Below are 20,520 nucleotides of genomic sequence, written 5' to 3'. Positions count from 1 at the left end.
CGTGAGCTTGGTTTGGGTTGGCGGGTTGGTTTTCAAACAAGTGTTCTGCAGAAAAAAACACTTTAGAAAAACAATTCAAGAGAACTAGCGCATGTATAGTCTCTTAGGTGTACTTGTTTTGGTTGATTGGGAAGATGTAAGATCTAATCCTTGCCTTCAGGGGTGTTATAATCTATATAGCAACATCCACTACAAACATAGTGAACAGTTAAATAACAAGATTTAAATAGTATCTTAAGACTTGCCCATACCAACAAGTAGGACACCTGTTTGCTGAATAAAGTAGGCATTCTGGCTTTATTTCATGAGAGAATTCTTTTCAAGCAGCATTTAGTTTAGGCGTGAAGCTTAGTGCTACCCACTGGTTTGAGCGATGTGTCTGAGAGGTGGGGCCTTCGTATTTGTGTACAGCTTGCCTCCTAACTACTCTGTGCCTTATGGAATCCCAAAACCATGTATGGAAGTGATGTGTGTAGCTATCCTCTGAAAAGTGAGAGTATCAACTTGGGTTGTTATTGGGTCTAGAGACACATGGAATATTCAAAAGTGTTCTTTCTGACCTTTGTTGACCTTATTTTGGTTCATTTTGTATGAAGTGACCTTACATTATCTGAGCCATCATTGTTTTGACTTCTCCTAAATGGTTAATTCTTAAAATATACTCACCATAAATTCACAGTGGACCTGTAACAAGTTTGACAAATTCCCATACAAATAACAAAATATTTTCTTTTTGATTCAAATCCTCTTTATGCTACTTGTCCTCACCTGGTAAATATAAGTAATAAATAAATAAATAAAGGTAGTACTCTTCATCGTTTCCCACGAAACGGGATGTTGTAATACTTTCCATGAGTCTGTAGCAATTTACAGGTGACTTGGGGAATAAAACTTGAGCTCTTGTTTATCTTTCTCATGAAATCTATCTTTAACCTTGGGTCATACACATGAACTTAATCAAGGATAATAATATTTAGTCTGACTTTACAGAATACCACCCTAAGCTTAAAACTTTAGTTCTTCAGGACTCACCATCTGTTCATAACATTTCTCTGCATGCCTATAGAGTTCATCTCCCTCAGCATATTGACTTTTCTGTTCTATTACCTTTTAGCTTAGGCAAGGTATCTCTTCAGAGGGCTTTTGATTTGATTGATTACCTTGGAAATGAGACCTATACCGCACCCATCACTGAAGCCCTGTTCCAGACCGGCCTCATCTATAACCTCCTTGAAAAGCTAGGATACATGGATCTGGCCTCAAGAGTAGTGGTAAGTCTCCCTTATTGCCAGTATGTCTTTGTTGCTTGCCTTTAATGTTGTGATTCACAGTTCTGTTCAGCAGAGTAATTGGCTGAAAAAGCAACCAGCCACGTTCCCTTTTCTTCATTTTCCTAGTTATGAAATCTTTACTTTGAATCATTATGACATTGCTTACCAGGAAGTGTTGATAAAAGGCTTGCATAACATGGTCTTGTTTGAATATCAAAATAAAGAATTCTGACACTGCTGTCAAAATGAGGTCACATGAAAAGAAAACCTCTATTCAAATCCCAGTCTATTTTTACATAATAAATGCTTGAAGTAGATCCTTTTGTAATGGGATGCTCCCCACTGATTTCCTAGTTGGTCATTATGAAATGACAGTGATGTTTGTATTGAGAATATCCTGTTTTAGGAGTTCTTACTGATACCTCTCTTACAGAGGATGATACTGGTGGATATATTTCTCTGCAAAGTACTAAAGGAGTCTCAGTATTGGGGACTGCTTTCCCTTTTTTAAAACCAGTTGCCTAATTAGTATTAAATTAGATTTAATACTGATCTCTCAGTATTATACTGTTGACAAAGTAAAAGCTTGGGAGGAAGAGATTAATTCTTTGTTTCATCTGACTCTGAATCATCACATTCTGACAACAGGTTTTGCTTTAGAGACCAGTTAGATTTTCCAGGCACTAGGCAAAAGGCAGCTTTCAGAAAAAGGAAGAAAGTATTGAACCAGAAATTAGAACGTCTTTTAGGGTTTTGGTGTCTTCACTGGGGAAGGCAAGAGGTTGGATTACATCTTTTTTTTTTTTTTTTTTAAACACCCCTTTTCTGCCTCTTGCTAGGCTGCTGCACATCTTCTGTGATGAGTTCTCCCATCACATACTATTCTCAGTGTGAGGAGGCAAGGCCAGCTGGTGGGCCATATGGAGCTTGAGAAGCACCCTTCCCCCCAGGTCTCTGATCTGACCCCAAAAGAGCTATGCCTATTCCTTCCCATAAGTGTGATACTTAAGTCAGATGATTTCTTTTCTCATTGTTACGATTTTCATCTTTCTTCTGTATCATGAGGCTCTTACCATCCTTAATAAAAACCAGTATCTTCAAAATGTGACTCAACCCATAGTAAATACTGAGCAAACAAATGAGTGAAACATACCAGAAACTGTTCATTTCAGTGCTTGTTATGTTCTGTACACCATGCTTAAGGGTTTAATGTAGATTACCTCATTTAATCCTCACACTGTGCCAGACAGATATCTCTACCCTCCTTGAATAGATAGGAAGACTCAATAACCTCCCTCCCATCACTTACCTAGTAAATTACAAAGCTGAGCTTCAAACCCAGATTAGTTCCACTCTGAAGCCCACTGGTTTTGTGTTATGTTGCTGTATTTTAACTTAATTTGTCTTCTAGCAATGTCATCTTTCAAAGGATACCTTTTGGTTGGAAAAATCAAGACTGTTTCTTTGCTATCATTTTTTTAAACAGAGGTTATAAATTAAAGCCATTTGAAAAATTTGTAGACCGTGTGTTTAAGGTTTAAGATGACAGACTTACACTTAGTGCCCTTGAAAATAAAGTTGTCAACTTAATATTTGAGATTTCTTTTATATTTAAAATGTTAATAAAATTTATATTCTCCGTGTGCACTTCGAGGAGTATGCAAATAACTTATTGGTCTCTTTAGGGCAAATTTAGAATCCAACACTGACTTTGTACTGTTAGTATATGGAAGAGATTGGCTTTGTGGTAGCCACTTCAGCTACTGTAGGAGAATGTTTGAGTTGTTTGTAATTTGGAGCTATTAGGAACAACATTGCTACAAATATTCTTATATATAGCTTTGTTGACTATATGTATGCATTTCCATGGGGTATATGTCTGGAAGTGGAATTGCTGAGTCATAACATATTTATAGTTAATACTGTACCATCAAATCGTTGTTCAATGTTGTATCAATTTGTGCTCCATCAGCAGGGTATGAGAATTTGAGTACTATTCTGGCTCTGTATCCTTGTCAACACTTTGTATTAATAGTGATCTTTTTCCTTTTAGCCATCCAGTTGGATGCATAGTGGTATCACAATTTTGGCTTTAATTTGTATTTCCCGGGTGCCTGGGTGGCTCAGTCGGTTAAGCATCTGCCTTCTGCTCAGGTCAGGATCCCAGAGTTCCAGGATCAAATCCCGCGTTGGCTCCCTGCTCAGTGGGGACCCTGCTTCTCCTCCTGTCCCTCACCCCACTCTTGTGCTCTTTCTCTCTCTTAGATAAATAAGTAAAATCTTTTTAAAAGATTATTTGTATTTTTCTAATGACTAGTGAAGATGAATTCCTTTGGATTTGTTTATTGACCAGTAGAGGTACACTTTGGTTAAGTGCCCAGGTGATTAACGTTTTTCCTATTGGATTTTCTGCCTTTCTCTAATTGATTTGTAGAGCTCTTTATATAGTCAAGATAGGAGTCCTTTGTTGCTCATGTACATTTCCAAGTATCTTCTCCCCCTCAGGCTTTTTCAGTCTCTTTATGATGTTTTTTGATTAGCGTAAATTCTTAATTTTTGTGTATGAAATCTGCCAACCCACAGATATTCTCCTTTGTTCCCTTCTGAAAACTTTATGATTTTACCTTACGCATTTAGAACAATGATCCATCTGGAATTGATTTTTGTGTATGGTATGAGTTAGACACAAAGATTCTTTTTTTGATATGGCCATCCAGTTGATCCGTCACCAGTGTGCTTTATTGTATGCATAGATTTTTTTATTATTGAATTTTTATGATTACTTTGGGGGTTATTAGTGCCATATCAAATCAACACCACTTGCGGTAGTAATTTAGTTTCCTTTAGCTGCCGTAATAAACTAGTACAAACTTGTTGTCTTAAAACAACAGAAACATATTCTCTCATGTTCTGGAAGGTAGAAGGCCAAAATTAAGGTGTTGGCAGGGCAGATGGATTCCTTCTGAGGGAGACTGTCTTCATGTCTCTGCCAGCTTTGAGCCATTGCCAGCGGTACTTAGCATTCCTTAGCTTGTAGATGCATCACTACAATTTCTGCCTCTGTCTTGACCTGACTTTCTCTCTTTGTTTCTGTGTCCAAATTTCCCTGTTCTTATATAGGCACCAGTCAGTAGATCTGGGCCCATCAGATTCAGTATGACCTTATCTTAAATCAATTACATCTGCAAAAACCTATTCCCAAATGACTTTAAACTCACAGATTCTAAGCAGACATGAATGTTGGGGGGATACAATAAATAACTTGAGTATGTATCACTCATTTTTTTTTTTTTTTTTTTTTTTTTTTTTACTATTGACGGATCATGTTGATACTGAATATGCTTAAAGAAGTTAGCAGAATGGTGGCGCCTGGGTGGCTCAGTAGGTTAATGCCTCTGCCTTCAGCTCAGGTCATAATCCCAGGGTTCTGGGATGGAGCCCAGCATTAGGCTGTCTGCTCAGCAGGGAGCTTGCTTCCCCACCCCACCCCACCTACTTGTGATCTCTTTCTGTCAAATAAATAAAATCTTTTTTAAAAATGTATAAAGAATTATTCTTTTAAAAAAAAAAAAAAGTTCGCTGAATGTTCTTGAAGCTGCCCAGCTAGTTAAATTTCATGGTGACAGAAGCCATTCTTCCCCCTGCCTCTCTCCAGTAACTCTGTTCCGGGGCCTAGTGTCAGAAAGCACTTGATACTTACCTCAGGCTGTCTCTATGCTGTGAACACCCATGCTAAATTCAATCCAAGGAGTTAGATCTTTTGAGTATTTTCTTTCTGTGACGCTTGAGTAACTCTGAGTCCTCATCCCGGATGATGATTTCCAGTGTGCTGGGCAGGAATGTGTTTATGAAGAACATACGCCAGGGCGGGGCCCAGGGGATGGATGCTTAGAGGAAAATGGCAGCTTAATATGTGTCTGTGAGCCTATGGGCCCATAACTGCTGGAGATTTTGTTCACTTGATCGTTAGTTAAAAGTCAGGTTAGTTAACCAAGAGTGAGAAATTGTCTCTTAAATTCAGAGGGCATTCTGGTACCACCAAAGTGCTCAAAGTATAAAATCTGATACTGTAGTTAGAGATGGGAATGGTAGACATTTCTGAGTCCTTGGATCCAATCTTCAAATAGTATTTGTGATTAAGACTGGTGTCTAATTTTCTGTGTTGTTGTCACCAGAGCATTTTGAACATATATTGGTCATTTTGTTATCTAGGCTGCACATACCTACACAGTACATACATCTCTATCACATTTGTGATGCATGCTGTGGTGTTAGGGTAGATAGGGTCTGCAGGCACTTTTGAATGGTGTCAAATGGTTCAAATCTGATGTTATCGTCTGATCCCAGCCATATTCCTGTTTCATCACTTACAAGTCTGTCACTCTTTTACAGATGAGGGATTGGTGGGATAAACCTTTTGCAATAAAAGCTGACACATCACTTTTAAGAAGCTGAGTTGACCCAAGAAAGAACTCCCTGGGCATATCAGTGTAAAATTAAAGCAGTAAATCAAAATGTAGTACATAATATAAATGCCACCATCTTTCCTGTCTGTTTTATTTTAAAAATCATTTTGTGTAACTGTTCTTGCATTTTATTGCATACCCAATGTTTGTAGCTTGTATAACCATCCGTTTATTTTTTTTCCCCACTTGCCATTTTCATTTTATAAAATCAGAGGATTGGATTCTATTGTTTACAAAACAAAATTTAGAATCATGGAAAAATGCGTTCTTTCTTTGAACTGCTGGCTTCAACAAAGAAACACGTGCTCTATGATTTATTAATATGAAAAATATAACCTGGATTACTTATAAAAATGATAAACAGGAATTTTCTAAAAACAGAATTATTTTTATAATAAAATCTTTTGCTCTATTATGTTATCATTTGAAACATATATAAAATCAACTCTTTGGGGATTTCATCTTAACTCTTTGGTACCAGAAATAACTAGTAAGATTGCACCCAGTAACTCCAGTGGAATAACTGCTTGGGAATTAGTCTGAGCTTCTTCAAGGGTTGGGCATCCCTTGCTTCCAGCATTTTAATGTGCCGTTTTTTTTTCCCCTACTCATTTCTATATGTTTTAGTAAACTCTCACTGACATTTTTCTCCACTGAATTTTTTTTTTAGTAGTATCTCAAGCATGTAACTTTTTTTCTTCTCATTCTTCGCTTGTTTCTGCTTGACAGTTCTGAGTTGCTCTGAATTTTATTTTATTCTTTATTCATTTGGGATGTTTTGCCGTCATGCCATTGAGAACGTCAGGCCAATGGCGGGCAGCATGCTCGGTGCAGCCATGTGTATCAGTAGGATCTCCTGCCTTGCTTTCATGTCCCTTGGATTATCCATCAGCGTGGCAAGTATTTTTCCACTTCATGTCCTCTCAATGACTCGCAGGCTTTGTTATTCACACATTCCACAAGGTGTCTGTTCTCTATTTCATTGCTTTTGAAGCAAACAAAAGCGAGTTGACATGTTATCACAAACTTGGAGTCCTTCCCCTTGCCCAGATTCCGTTTTTTCTTTCTTGTAGCTCCATGGGAGACTTCTGTAGAGAAGGTCTGCTGAGAAAATGGCGTCAGCAGTTTAAAAAGCTCCAAATAGGACTCATTTTAGGTATTGACAGTGGTACTCTGCAAGAAAAAGATGCTCCGTGAAGAATTTGAGCTGATTTTCTGGGGCGTATGAGTGTTACAAACCAATGAATCTAGCATATGGGTATTCACTGTGTTACTCTTGTTGTTTTACTACAGGTCTGAAAATACTTTACATAAAAAGTTGAGGGTGGGGAGATAACGATAAACAACTCTTGCCTGCATGCCTCATTTTCTTGCTAATTCAATTAGATTAATTTGTTACATCATCAAGCTAACTGATATTTTAAGTATTCCTTTAATATTGCATTTAGAGACATTTAAACATCTGCCTGTCAGTAAAGAAGTATATTTTTCTCATTGTTTTTTGGGTTTATGGAGTCTAAAGTCATGAGGTTAGAAAGTTCCAGCTCGCCTCTGACAGTGGCTATAAGTGATACTTGCTAGCAGGAAAATATCTTCTCACACAGAAGACAGGCTTTCTACTGCAGTGAAGTCATCCGTTCTTTCTGTGTTATGTAATTAAGAGACCCTCTCCCCTTGGCTCTAGAAGCTGATGTATAGTCTTTGTTATTGAATGGTTTTGCCCAGTTGTACACACGCTTTGTATGTCAGTTGATATTTATGAAGTAATACCTAGACCCTCTTTTATCTCCCTGAGTGAACATTGGGGAAGAAAGATCTAGCCATCTTGATTTTTCTGATTGTCCTAATGATTGTTAACAATTTGTCTCTGTAGGCCAGGGTATTTAAATTACTTCGAAGCCAAATCGAACAGCAGACTTGGACTGACGAAGGCCCCCCATCTGCCCGGGAGCTTCGGTCAGCCTTGCTGGAGTTCGCGTGCGCCCACAGCCTCGAGAACTGCAGCACTGTGGCCATGAAGCTGTTTGACGATTGGGTGGCATCCAACGGAACTCAAAGGTGACATGCCCTTCTACTCAAATGAGCTCTCTTCCTCTTCCTTACCTTGGTATCATGTACTGAAACCAGGATCTTTTCATCCTGGCTCAAAAATGTTATAAGACTGAGTGTTAGCGTAGGTGAATTCTATATACTTGTATTGTCAAACAAGACTGTTTTTTTAAACTGTAGTAAAATACATGAAGCATAAAATTTATTATCTTAACATGTTTTAGGTGTACAGTTCAGTAGTGTAAGTATATTCACACTGTTGAGCAATGAATCTCCAGAACTTTCTATCTTGTAAAACTTGAACTCTTTACCCAGACAACTCTCCATTTTCTCCAGTCCCCAGCCCCTGCCAGCCACGGTTCTATTTTTTGCTCTAAGTACCCTATGTGAGTGAAATGTACAGTATTTGTCTTTTTCTGACTGACCTGTTTCACTTGCCCTCAAGTTTCATCCGTGTTGTAGCATGTATTAGAATATTGTTCCTTATTAAGGCTGAATATATTCATTGTGTGTATACAGTGTAAATGGTGTATACACACTGAATTTTGTTTCTTGATTCACCCATTGATAGACATTTGAGTTGCTTCCACCTTTTGGCTTTTGTAGATAATGCTGCTGTGAACGTAGGTATACAAATACCTCTTCAAGACTGCTTCTGACTCTTTCAGATGTGTACCTAGAAGTGATATTGCTCTATCATATGGTAGATCTATTTTTAATTTGGGGGGGGCTACCGCCATGTTTTTTTACATAGTGGTTGCACCATTTTATAGTCCCACCAATAGGGCACAGGGGTTCCAGTTTTGTCACATCCTCACCAACTACTTGCTGTTTTCTGCTTTTTTATAGCAGCCATCGGTGTGGGTATGAGCTGTCAAACAAGTCTCTTGTAATTAATTTAGTGCTATACCATAGCAAGTGTAGGTTAGCAGTTAGTAGACATGTTTTTGATGATGACTGGTTCTCTCTGTGTTCCTTAGTGGGCATTATGAAAATAGATTCAAGCGTCAGATGGGAGTTGGGGTGGAGGATTGGGATAACCTACTGATATCCTTTCCAGCTCTGAGATCTTAATAAGGCCAGAAAACTGTGCTTCTTCTCCTCTTCTCACCACTGTATTTCCACCATGGAACTCACCACAATACGTGGTGATGCATTGATTTATTCTGTACATTGTGATAGCCTCTGAATTCCCAGAGGGAGAGACTGGGTCTCTTTCTTCTCTTTCCCAGCTTCCAGCCAGGTGTCTGCCTGGTTCTTTGTGGGTGCTCAGTGAATAATGACTGCATTAAGATGAATTGATACTCTTTATGGTCACACCACCAGGGAAGTAGCTGCCCACTGAGTTAAATATTTTCTTGACAATGAGTTGTAAAGACTCTTCTGTTATGTGCTATGACTCCACAACCACCACTAGTCAATTCCTTGCCTTTCCTTGTTTTTCTCATATTCGTACCTTTCTTACAGCCTACCTACTGATGTCATGAGTACTGTGTTCAAGGTTGGAGCAAAAACAGAGAAAGGCTGGTCATTCCTGTTAAGCAAGTATGTCTCTATAGACTCCGAAGCAGAAAAGAATAAAATACTTGAAGCTCTTGCCAGCTCAGAGGATGTACGGAAACTTTACTGGTATGAAACCACCCAAGCAATATAATACATAAAAACCCAAAGCATAAAAGCATGGTGCTCCTAGGCTTGGGGAGCTCCTTTTCTCTGGGATCTCCCTATTTCTGCCCTTACTTGTGGACTAGCCTTGACTTGGACAGTGTGTGGTGGAGCCCACATGTGTTGGGCTTCGTCTCAGGGACTGGATCTGTACGGATGGGCAGGAGGGGCTTTGCTAAAAGAGATTGGGAGATGCCAAAAATCACAGTTCCCTTCTCCTTTGTGCTTAAGAACTTTTTGATCTGCTTGGCATGTTCTCTTTAGTTAGTGCTTTTTCCTTTCTTTCCTTTTTTTTTTTTTTTGGTCAAGGCATTGCTCTATCCAAGCTATCATTTTAAAAATGCAGACACTTCAGTAAAACATGTAAAAACCATGGGTTATACATTCATGTGAATTTGTCAGACCTTTCCTTTTTTTTTTTTTTTTTCTTAGAGATTTTATTTATTTAATTGACAGAGAATGTACATAAGCAGTGGGAGCAGGAGACTCCCCCCTAAGCGGGAAGCCTAATGTAGGACTCGATTCCAGGACTCTGGGATCATGACCTGAGCCGAAGGCAGTTGCTTAACCAATAGAGCCACCCAGGCGCCCCAGACCTTTCCTCCTTTTTAATATCCAGCAGATGAAGGGCTAGAGGTGGTAGTTTCACATGGGGTAAGAGAGGCAGTAAGAAGGTGAGGTTTCCTGGCAGGAAGAACAGTCAGTGTCAGGTAGAGGAGCTGTAGGTAACCAGGAGAAATATGAAGGTATCTTGAAAGTCAGCAGTGGGAAGGAAAGGAGAGGCACGTGGCTCTCATTGTTTTTTGCTCAGGTAAATCCTTCTAGTGTTCCAGAGGTGTTCTTAGCACCTGTCCAGACCCACTTTCCAGAGGACGCACTATAGTCATTGTTTTTTTTTTAAGTAGCAGCCGGCCTCTGACCCAAGCAAATAAAAAAAAGTTTTTGTTTTTAAACAGTAATAATTTTGTCTTGAACTAGTAGTACACTGATGAATCCCCCAGTATAAATACTTAAACAGTACCTAAGGAAACGGAATAAAATGTGAAAGCACCTCTCATATGACCCCTCACTACCATCCTTACTCTCTTCTCTCTGTTAACAGCATCTGTCCCAGTGTGTGTATTTATATACTGAGCATAGTTTATACTGTACCGGGTGTTCCGTAACATTCTTTGTAGTGAGTGATCAGTCTTTGAGATTTGCCTTGTTCATTCATAAAGCTTATTTCATTTGTTTTTATGGCTACACACCATTCCACAGTATGGCTCTATCACATGTTATTTAATCCATCACATCTTGGTGGGCATTTGGGTTTTCCTCCCATTAAAAATTGTTCTGGGGCATGGCTCAGAGGGGTTAAAGTCCCTGCCTTCAGCTCAGGTCGTGATTTCAGGGTCTTGGGATGGAGCCCCACATGGGGCTTCCTGCTCAGTGGGGAGCCTGCTTCCTCCTCTCTCTCTTCCTGCCTCTCTGCCTACTTGTGATCTCTCTCTGTCAAATAAATAAAATCTTTTAAAAAAAAAATTGTTCTGCATTCTTTTGGGGATATGTGTTTTCCTGCTAGAAACAGATATTCTAGCACGATAGATGAGAATTGCAATTTATTTAATTACCAGGCTTTAGTATTTATCAGCTGTGTCCTGGTGTCAATTTAAATAACCTCAGTTTCTTAAACTGTAAAGTAGAGATAGGTAATGATTCCCTGTTTGAAGCCTTGTTGTGTCAAGAATTTAGAACATAATCTAGTACATATAAAGTATCGATAAATGTTAACTATTAATATTAAAAGCATATTCTAAAATGTTCTTGCTTTTTTACATCAAACAGCCCAGTTTTTTAAGAGTACCGATGTACCTATCTACTCATATCAAATAAGGTTTTTAACAACAACAACAAAATCCAGTCTTCAGAGTTATAATAAGTTCTACTTGAATTTATTTCCTAAATGTCCATAACTACATTAAGAACTATTTTATTATTGTGTGACAGTATATTTAAGTCCTTATCTTATTGGTGAGTTCTGCCTTCATGTAAAAAAAAATGACGAGTTTTCAATGTATGGATCAATCTTAGACCAACCCAAAACTTACATCCTTTGAATTGCTTCAGAACCTTAATTAGGAGACTGGCACTGATTTTAAGTTCAGTGATCACTTCATGACGAATACTTATTTTGGAAACTACCTCTGCTTTGCTCTTCAGGTTAATGAAAAATAGCCTCAGTGGCGATACCATCCGAACACAAAAGCTGTCTTTCATCATTAGAACAGTTGGCCGACACTTCCCTGGACACTTGCTGGCATGGGATTTTGTCAAAGAGAACTGGAGCAAGCTTGTCCAGAAGTAAGTTTCTCAGATAACTGCTAATTTTTCATATTCTCCAGTTCTTCATTTGAAACTCTTCCCAATGTTGTATTGATTCATAGGATTTAAGATCTGCTGTGAGAGGAAAAATGCTTCAGTGACAGTTTAACTGAAACACCCAGAAATTTTCACCCTTGTAAATGTAATCCCATAATGTGAGTCGTTTGACAGTGGTGCTCCATTCGGTACTGATTAAGCCCAGCCATGCTTGACCCTTAGGTCACTTCGCTTCATGTGGCTATTGACTATTTCAGAAGAGCTGTTTAGTTATGTGTGTTGAAAAACACCTCTTCATTGCCAGGGGATTGGATAAGAACTCAACAGCGACCCAGACAGCATGCGGAGGATTTTTTTTTTTTTTTTCCTTTCAAAGTAGTAATGGCATTTCTGGGGTAAGGTGTGATTTTTGAATCAAATAAATGAATTAATATTTTATCTGGGTATCCGTAACTCCTGTCTTTTTCTGCCCACCTTTCCTTGCCACTGATAGTGGGAATGTGTATAGGGTTACTGCCAAGTTACTGAGCTTCATTACCCAGGAGCAGGACTCCCAGTCCGCCTTTGGCCTGTGTAATGTATGGTCAGGTAATTCTTCTGCATTTAGGAACTTTGCTTCCTAGCAGCTGCCTCATGTTTTTGCTGTTTTGGCTCTTGTATTTGTGTTTCTTCAGGTTTCATCTGGGGTCCTATACCATACAAAGTATTGTTGCTGGGTCGACGCACCTGTTTTCAACAAAGGCGCATTTGTCTGAGGTTGGTTGTATTGGGTCACCCTTTCCCCTTAGGCTGCTCAGTCTAAGTCAGATGGTGCCTTGTCATGCCAGTTTCTGCCCCTTCTCTCTGTTGGCCTTGGTCAGTGCCAGCAATTCTGCCCTGGGATGATTACTAAAAGTTGAGGGTGGGGGCTCAGCAATGAGGACAAATTCTGGTGAGGAAGATTTCTGATTCCATTCTCAACAGTATTCCTGCATCTGCCTGATACAGATCATTTTTTGAATTAAGACCAGCATATGCCAAGTCTCTTTTTAAGTGGTAATAAAATGGTTTTAAAGAATTCCATTCCAAAGGTAGAACTGGGCACTAATTCTAATTTTAGACTACTTCATTTACTGTTACTTGGCTTTTTTTCTTTTTTCCTATTCTAAACTGGAAAAATTCATGCTTGTGGAACTAAGGGCAATTCATTTTTAAAATTACCTCAGATTTCACCATACGTGATCAGGAATTGATGTAAATACTTCAAATATTAAAGTACTTCTTGGAGAGACCTGGGTGGCTCAGTTGGTTACACATCTGCCTTCCACTCAGGTCATGGTCCCGAGGTCCTGGGATTGAGTCCCACGTCGGACTCCCTGCTCAGTGGGGTGTCTGCTTCTCCCTCTCCCTGCTCCCACCCTTTGCTCGTACTCTCTCTTGCTTTCTCTCTCTCTCTCTCAAATAAATAAATAAAATCTTTTAAAAGTTAAAATAAAATAAAACAAAAAGTCCTTCTCTTCTGTACTTCTTTCAAGAACTCAGCGTAGGCATGACTCAATTAAACTTATTCAGAGTTACCTATGATTTCCTGTTCTTTTGAAATACTTGTCCGTGCAACTTTTACAGGTCCAGGCGTTCTTTGAAAATCAGTCAGAGGCAACCTTTCGGCTTCGCTGTGTCCAGGAGGCTCTGGAAGTCATCCAGTTGAATATCCGTTGGATGGAGAAGAACCTCAAAACTCTGACATGGTGGTTGTAGCATGCACAACTGTGTCCCATTTTGTTGCCCATTCAGAGAGCTTGTTAACGTGGGCTCTGCTGCTTTTGCAAAAAGCCAAGGTGAAGTCAGAATTGCTGCCGAGTCGTTTGCAGTCTTTAGGAGTTCTAGTTCGCTCAGGGCCCGTCTGTGTTTTTCATCTGTCTTTCTTGAATTGTCTTTGGGCAGTACATAGTTATTTATTACAAAATTATATTCACCTATATGCCAACATCTACAAAAACAGTGAGTAATTTTTCTACTTTGAAGATACACAAATGGGGGGGGGGAACGTCTGTTTTGGTTCTGTTCTGTTTCTCAGTATCCGGAAAGTACTGACCCAGCAAAACAAGGGAAGATCTACCATGGGAGCCGGCCTCTGCGGGCGCTGCTTTGCCAGCCTTGTTGCTGCCTATTGATAGATGATAGATGTTCCTTGAGTGTGGTACAGAACATAGCTTCAAAAACTATGGTAACGAAGTCTGCAAATCCTACAACTGTTAGAAAACTGATCTCAGGTGTGCAGATCTACTTTGGTTTGAGGTTTTGATTAATCTTTTATTTTCCGAAACAAAGTTTTAAATAAGATCTATAGCTTCTATTTTTTTTTCTTCTGCAGAACAGCCAGGTGCTACAGAATTTTTAAATTTTTGTTGTTCTGAAAAGCTAAGTAACAAGGATAAGAGATTACATTTTCCAGATATCTAGTACTTATTTTTTCATCTTTTAGGAAAATGTTTCAAACTGAACTAGCTTTAATTATAATTATTTTATTTATGAATTCCAATATTCTCCCAATCTGTACACCTTTATCATTCCCTGCCATAGATATACCTTGTGTTATAGAAGAATATGTCTACATGTGTGGCGAGCATTTTGTTAGTACTGTTGTCTTTTATCATGACTTTATCACTGTTACTAAAAATAAAATTAGTTTAGGTTGCCTTTGATGTTACCTGATCATAGACACTTGTTCTGTCAGTCATACTCCTGTGTAGATTTTCATGTTATATGGTAGCATATATTAGAAGCATATTTTAAAATAGGGCCTTTGTGAAATTGAACATTTTTATTTGAAGTTCACCATAGTACCTTAAAGGAATAAAGAGAATATGGGATAGGAGTAACTTGATTCAGATTTAATATGGTGGGCTTTGAATTTTTTCTACTATCAAAACAGTACTTTTCTTTAGTTGAAAAATCAGTGGGTTTTATTTGTTTTGTTTTATTTTGTTTCTATCATGGCCAAACTAACTGATTAAAAGGAATGGCCAAGGAAAGAAAGAAAGGGAAGATTTCTGAAATCGTATGGCATTTTCACTCCTTGTAAAGGAGAAATACTGTACTTGAATTTTTTGAGCTATGCAGACTTAATACCTAGATTGTTGAGTTTCTTTGATTCTTAGGGGAAAAGCTTTCTTCCTAATAATTTTTGAGTACTTAATATTTTGTTTGAAAACATCTTCTGTGTACATAAAAAGGGTAGATACCCATTTGTGAGCACTTAAAACACTCCAGAGAATCAATGGGAAAGGTCACCTTTTTTTAAGTTAGCAGGTATACAGTGAAAATATGTGGGATTGTGTATAAAATTATATTTTATTTTATGAAAATATTTTTATATACCAAAATTTAAAATGCTGGCAAGCTAAAAGGTAGCTTTCTTTAATCCTAGTGTGTTTTTCCCCAAGTTAGTCTTTTCTAAACATTTACCTCTGGTTCAGAGTACAAAATATTATATCCTGAGAATTGCAGAATCCTCTAAAGATGTGTTATGGAAACTGGGGTGATTGTAGGTCTTTATTCCTCTTGTGCTCAGCAGACGAATAATAGTTTAGTTGATATTGGAAGTTAGTGTGTTTTTATATTTTTAGAGTGGGGAAAATACTAAACTTTTGAGGGGTTTTTTGGTTGCTGGTTTTTTACCATGTTATATTACTGAATTCCACTTTGATACAGAGTTTAAATTTTGCTACTTCTCAACATTAGTTAAGATTCTTCAGTTATACCTGCCCATCTTTCCATTGCTCCTGTAATGTGTGTTAACTCTGCATATGGCAAATCTTATCTTGAATTATATCATTTTTCCTGAGTGTGTGTGTATGTGTGTGTGTGGGCAGAGGGTAATGTTTAAGTAATCCTTATCAAAACATGGGCTAAAAGAAGAGCTGCCTTGTAATCCATTGCTTTCTTTGTACTCAGTCTGTTCATTGCCATAATGCGGGATCCCTGCTGGCTGTAGTTCTATTTGTAGGCCTCCCCTTAGAGTAGCCCTCACCTCACTGTTTCCCACAGAATTCCATAATTTTTAATGTCAAGCTAACCCATCTCTATGGCACTTCCAAAAACAACCCTTAGTCAGGAATATAAGGCTATGAAATAGGTAGAACATGTGACATAACAGGCATAACTGTAGCTTTTGAAGTTTTATGCCCCCCCCACACACTTTGGCTTAGCCATGATGTCTCTGAGAACTCCCGTCTGTGCGCCTGTGGCTCGCCAGGCCTAGCGTGACGCGGTCGGGTGTTCATGTTCATTGCAGACGGACGAGCTGCTTGAACGTAGTAGAAGACACCCATTATGCTGGATGATTAAGAAAGGTAAAGTTGGGAATTTGGAATTGTAGAAGAAAAACTTGTGCTTTGGAGATGAAGTAGAAATCTAAGGCATCCAAGGTCTTTATCAGCAAGAGATTGGATACATTAAACTGCAGGGACCCCCAGCTGCCGGTCCCCATCTCATCGTTTTCTAGAAATCCCTGTAAGTGAAACTGTGTTGCCATTGTGTGAGTGTTCCTGAACCTTCTTTCCATCCCAGGTTCCGCTTAATTCTCTTTGCAGTTCATGTTTTCGTTTTATTGTACTTGAGCCTCTGTAGGAACAAAAGAGCTGTCAGAGGAGTTCTGGGTATATAGAGGCTCTGGGGCTGTGTCATTCTCCCTGGGGACCGAACAGAGTCCTTTCTGAATACTGGAAAGTAAGAAATGAAAGTTAAGTGCTGAATTTGTCAGATTACTGGTAGCCTGTTACTGAGTTGTATTGTAAAAGCCAATGCAAACTAAAGCACCTGGGCCCATAATGTGTGGTCAGATTGCTGAGTATTAATGTCACCCCCTTTCATTTCATGGGGATGCAGAGAAGGCGTAGGAGTCCAGGACACGTATCTCGCCGAGGATAGCGTTTCCTGGGTGGAGTTTGCAAAATGAGATCTGCATTCCATAGGTCCGATAGAGCTCTTTTTCTCCCTTTTGCCTTTGTTATTTGGTTTTTACTGCAATGAATCTTTCTAAAGAGCTTCTTCTCTCCCCACTCTGACACTTCCGTTTGTACTTTTAAAAAAGAATGTGTGTATTTTTGCTAATTTTTGCATTCTTTTCTTTCGTGCTTCATTCTCTGCACTGGCAGTAGGTCCTGAACGAGAAGTGGCTGTTCACACGTGGGATAAATCTCCTCTCCTCCCTTTCCCTTTTCTGCATGTGCAATAGCCCATAGAGCGGTGGATTGATGTCTTTGAGTGGCTTTTGGCGGGGAAAGGGGTATATAATTTTTGAATGTACATACATGGTTTTGATCTACTTTTATTTTCCTTCATTCTGTGTACTGTCTTCTGATAAAGAGTGAGATACTGTCCTGTGAGAATCTCTTCTGCCCTTCCTATATTGCCTGTGTGGGCAACAGCTGCCCAGTAGTTACTTGGTATTTCTTTTTTGGAAGTTGATGGTGATACTTGGGGGTGTGGGGGGCAGAGCAGGGTATGTTCTTTTTAAAATCCATGCAGAATGTTTTTGCTGTTGTTTGTGGGTGTTATTTCATTTTGCACTTTGTTCGTCTTTGTCGTGGTTCATTTTCCTAATGAACGGTGGCAGTCCGGAAGTCTGATGGATGCCCAGGTATCGCTTCCCTTGTTGCTTGCATGGACAGTAACTACAGATTAGTTGTAACTGCTCTTGTTTGGATCTAGTCTTGTGGGGTGGGGGTTGTGTATCATCCTTTCAGATGTATATCTGTGTTATGCCCCTTTCTTTATGTTTCACTTTATGTATGTTCTTTTGGATGTGTGCATACATATTTAGTGAAATTGAGGTTCAGAGTATGACAGATTTCCTGTTTGCCCTTTTCCTTATTGCCTTCTTGGGTGGTAGCTGATGTTTTGTTTTGTTTTGCGGGGTGGGAGAAAGCAGGGTATGTACTTATATGTAAATAGACTTCCTACTACTTGACATTACTTATTCATTTCGTACTGCCTCCTCCTGAGAGGATGTCAAAGTACGCAATGAGACGTGGAGGTCCGGATGTATGACATTCTCCTCTTGTCCCCTTCCCTTATTGCCTGAGTGGGCAATAGCTAGTAGAGTAGTTGTTGGAGTGGGGTTTGGCGGGGTGGGGGGTGGGGTGGGGGGGGAAGGGATGTGTACATGCTGTATATACCTGTTTTTACTACCAAGTTGTATTATTTCATTGGGTATCCCAACTGGAAGTCACCCAATGAACCACGGAGGTCCGGATGTATAACAATCTCCTCTTGTCCCCTTCCCTTATTGCCCAAGTGGGCAATAGCTGGTAGAGTAGTTAATTAGTTTCAGGGGTTCTTTTGTGGGTTTGGGGGTAAATACTTTAAGTGTGTGTGTGTGTGTGTGTGTGTGTGTGTGTGTGTGTGTGTGTTGTGTGTGTGTGTTTACTTCCTTATTATATAGTGCTTCTCTCTGTACCCAGTCTTCCACTTGGACACATAGGTTCCTAAAGAACCATGGAGTTCTAGATGTGTAGCAATCTCCTCTTCTTCCTTTCCCTTTTTATCTATGTAGGCAATAATTTTCAAGTAGTTTGGGTTTTTTTGAGATCTTGGGGGTGGGAAGGGACTAAGGGCGGGATATAGACTTTTTTGAAAACTGTATGTACAGTGTTCGTTACTACATTGTGTTACTCCATTTGTACCCCGTCCCTTCCTTGGACATGGGGGTACCTAACGAGATACGGAGGTCTGAATGTATGACGGTGGCCTCTTGTCCCCTCCCACTGTTGCCTCTGTGGGCAGTAGTTTTAGAGTAGTTCTAGATGAGTTTTTTTACTCTACCCCTCCCTCCTCAGAGAGGGTGGGGATATGTACTTTTTTAAATGTATATAAATATTTTTGTTCCTTTTTTCTGTTACAACATCTTGTACCTAGCTCTTTCCATGGATATTTAGGTACATGATGAAAATCAAGGTTCATTCTATGAAAAAAATCTCCTCTTCTCCCCTTCCCTTATTGCCTGTCCGGGCAATGACTAGCGGCATAGTTGTTTAGAGGGGTTTTTTTTGGCAGGGTGGTGGGGGCATTTCTGGGTTTACATTTTAAAAGATGTACATATACGTCTGCTGTGGTGGTGGTGGTGGTTGTTTTGGTCTTTTACTTTGAACTGGTTTTTTTTGGTTTGGATTTGTAGATACGCAGCGTAGTGCAAAGGCCGAGATCCAGAGGCGTGATAAACCTGTTCTCTCTTCCCTTACAGCCTGTGCACGACTGTATGAGGATACTGAAGGACTTGGTGTTTGTTTTTTGTGTTTGAAGTTCTTAATGGGGAATGGGCTTATTAGGTAAGATAGGTGGTTTTTTAAATGTATATAAATGTTTCTGCTTCTTTTTGGTGTTTACTTCATTTTGAATCTAGATCTTTGCATGACGATTTAGGTACTTACCGAAAGTTGAGATTGATTCTATGAAAAATCTCCCCTACTCCCCTTCCCTCATTGCCTGGCCGGCAGTGGTAGAAGAATAGATGTTTAGTTTCTTTTTTTTGGGGGGGGGGGTGTAGTCTGAGTGAGAGAGAGAGAGAGAGAGAGAGAGTGTGTACACACACTCTGTGTGTGTGTGTGCGCACGCATATGTGTGTGTGTGTAAAAATTTTTTTAATGAATATAAATGTTTGCTACATTTTGTGTGTTATTTCACTTAGTACTCAGTCCTTTGTGGGACTTGTAGTTACATAATGAAACATGGAGGTCCATACGTATGATAAATCTCCTCTGCGTCCCTTCCCTCACTGCCTGCATGGGCAATAGTTTTATAATTTGGGGTGACTTTTTTAAGGGGGAGGATGATTTGGGTGGGTTACGGGGAGGGGAAAAGGACAGGATATGAACTTTTAAAAACTGTATATAAATGTTTTCCTATTACTGATTTTGTACCTAGTCTTAGCGTGATGTATAGGTACAAGATGAAAACTGAGGATCAGTGTATGACAAATCTCCTCTTCTCCCCTTTCCCTTATTGCCTGTGTTGGCAATAGTGAATAGAATAGTTGTGTGTTGCTTATTTACTTGGTTTTTTGGGAGGGGTTATATTTTTGGCAGGGGAATATTCTTAATATGGGTGGGGTTTTTTTTGTTTCGTTTTGTATTTAGTTCTTTGCATTGCTATCTCTATTGGGACCTAATGAAAATTCAGTTTCATAAATTGACAGATTGCTTCTTCCTTTCCCACATATTTCTTCATTTAGCAGTGCCAAGTATAGTTGTTGTTTTGTGGTTATTTTGTTTTATTCTCTAGGATATATGCCTTTAAAAATGTAAGTGTATATAAGCACATATCTAATCTTTTTTTTTTTTCATTATTTTTCATTAATACATAGTCCCTTTCCGGGTTGTGCATGGATCTAAAAAAAAAAATCAAGTCCCACTGAATCCCTGCCCTCTGACTTGAAAGGCATGGGGTGGTGTAACTCATGGCAACAAGTATAGAGCAAAGAAGTTGAGAGAAGACACTTGGCTGTGGTTGACTTAGGATAGCTAATCAGATTCAGCATTTCTTGTGTTGAGTCAAACTGAAGGAAATGGTGAGAAGAGACCTGTACTTTGGAGAGTTCAGAAAGCCAAGAAGACAATACTAAGTACAAAGTAGGTTTAAAGGCCTTTGCTGATGAATCTTTCAGTAATAACAGTGCTACCTAGAACTTGTGTGAAGACCCTTGAGAGTAGCTTCTTTGGGGGGCCTGG

The 20,520-nt window shown here is 39.2% G+C and overlaps 1 protein-coding gene across 2 annotated transcripts in view; it reads left to right on the top strand.

Moving 5' to 3' along the window:
• Positions 1–20,193, top strand: part of LNPEP (leucyl and cystinyl aminopeptidase) — a 102,819-nt gene extending 82,626 nt beyond the window's left edge. For both annotated transcript variants that reach the window (XM_032335681.1, XM_032335682.1), the window contains exons 13-18: positions 1,115–1,271; positions 7,611–7,795; positions 9,254–9,415; positions 11,654–11,794; positions 12,487–12,568; positions 13,418–20,193. In XM_032335681.1, coding sequence (XP_032191572.1) covers positions 1,115–1,271; positions 7,611–7,795; positions 9,254–9,415; positions 11,654–11,794; positions 12,487–12,568; positions 13,418–13,549 — 859 coding nt within the window. In that variant the 3' untranslated portion in view covers positions 13,550–20,193. The remainder of the gene's footprint in view (positions 1–1,114; positions 1,272–7,610; positions 7,796–9,253; positions 9,416–11,653; positions 11,795–12,486; positions 12,569–13,417) is intronic.
• The last annotated feature ends 327 nt before the right edge of the window (positions 20,194–20,520 follow it).

Source organism: Mustela erminea, chromosome 3 (genome assembly GCF_009829155.1).
Source record: "Mustela erminea isolate mMusErm1 chromosome 3, mMusErm1.Pri, whole genome shotgun sequence".
NCBI lineage: Eukaryota > Metazoa > Chordata > Mammalia > Carnivora > Mustelidae > Mustela > Mustela erminea.
The sequence above is the reverse complement of the archived record's forward strand: the minus strand, read 5'-3'. Positions and strand labels throughout refer to the sequence as shown.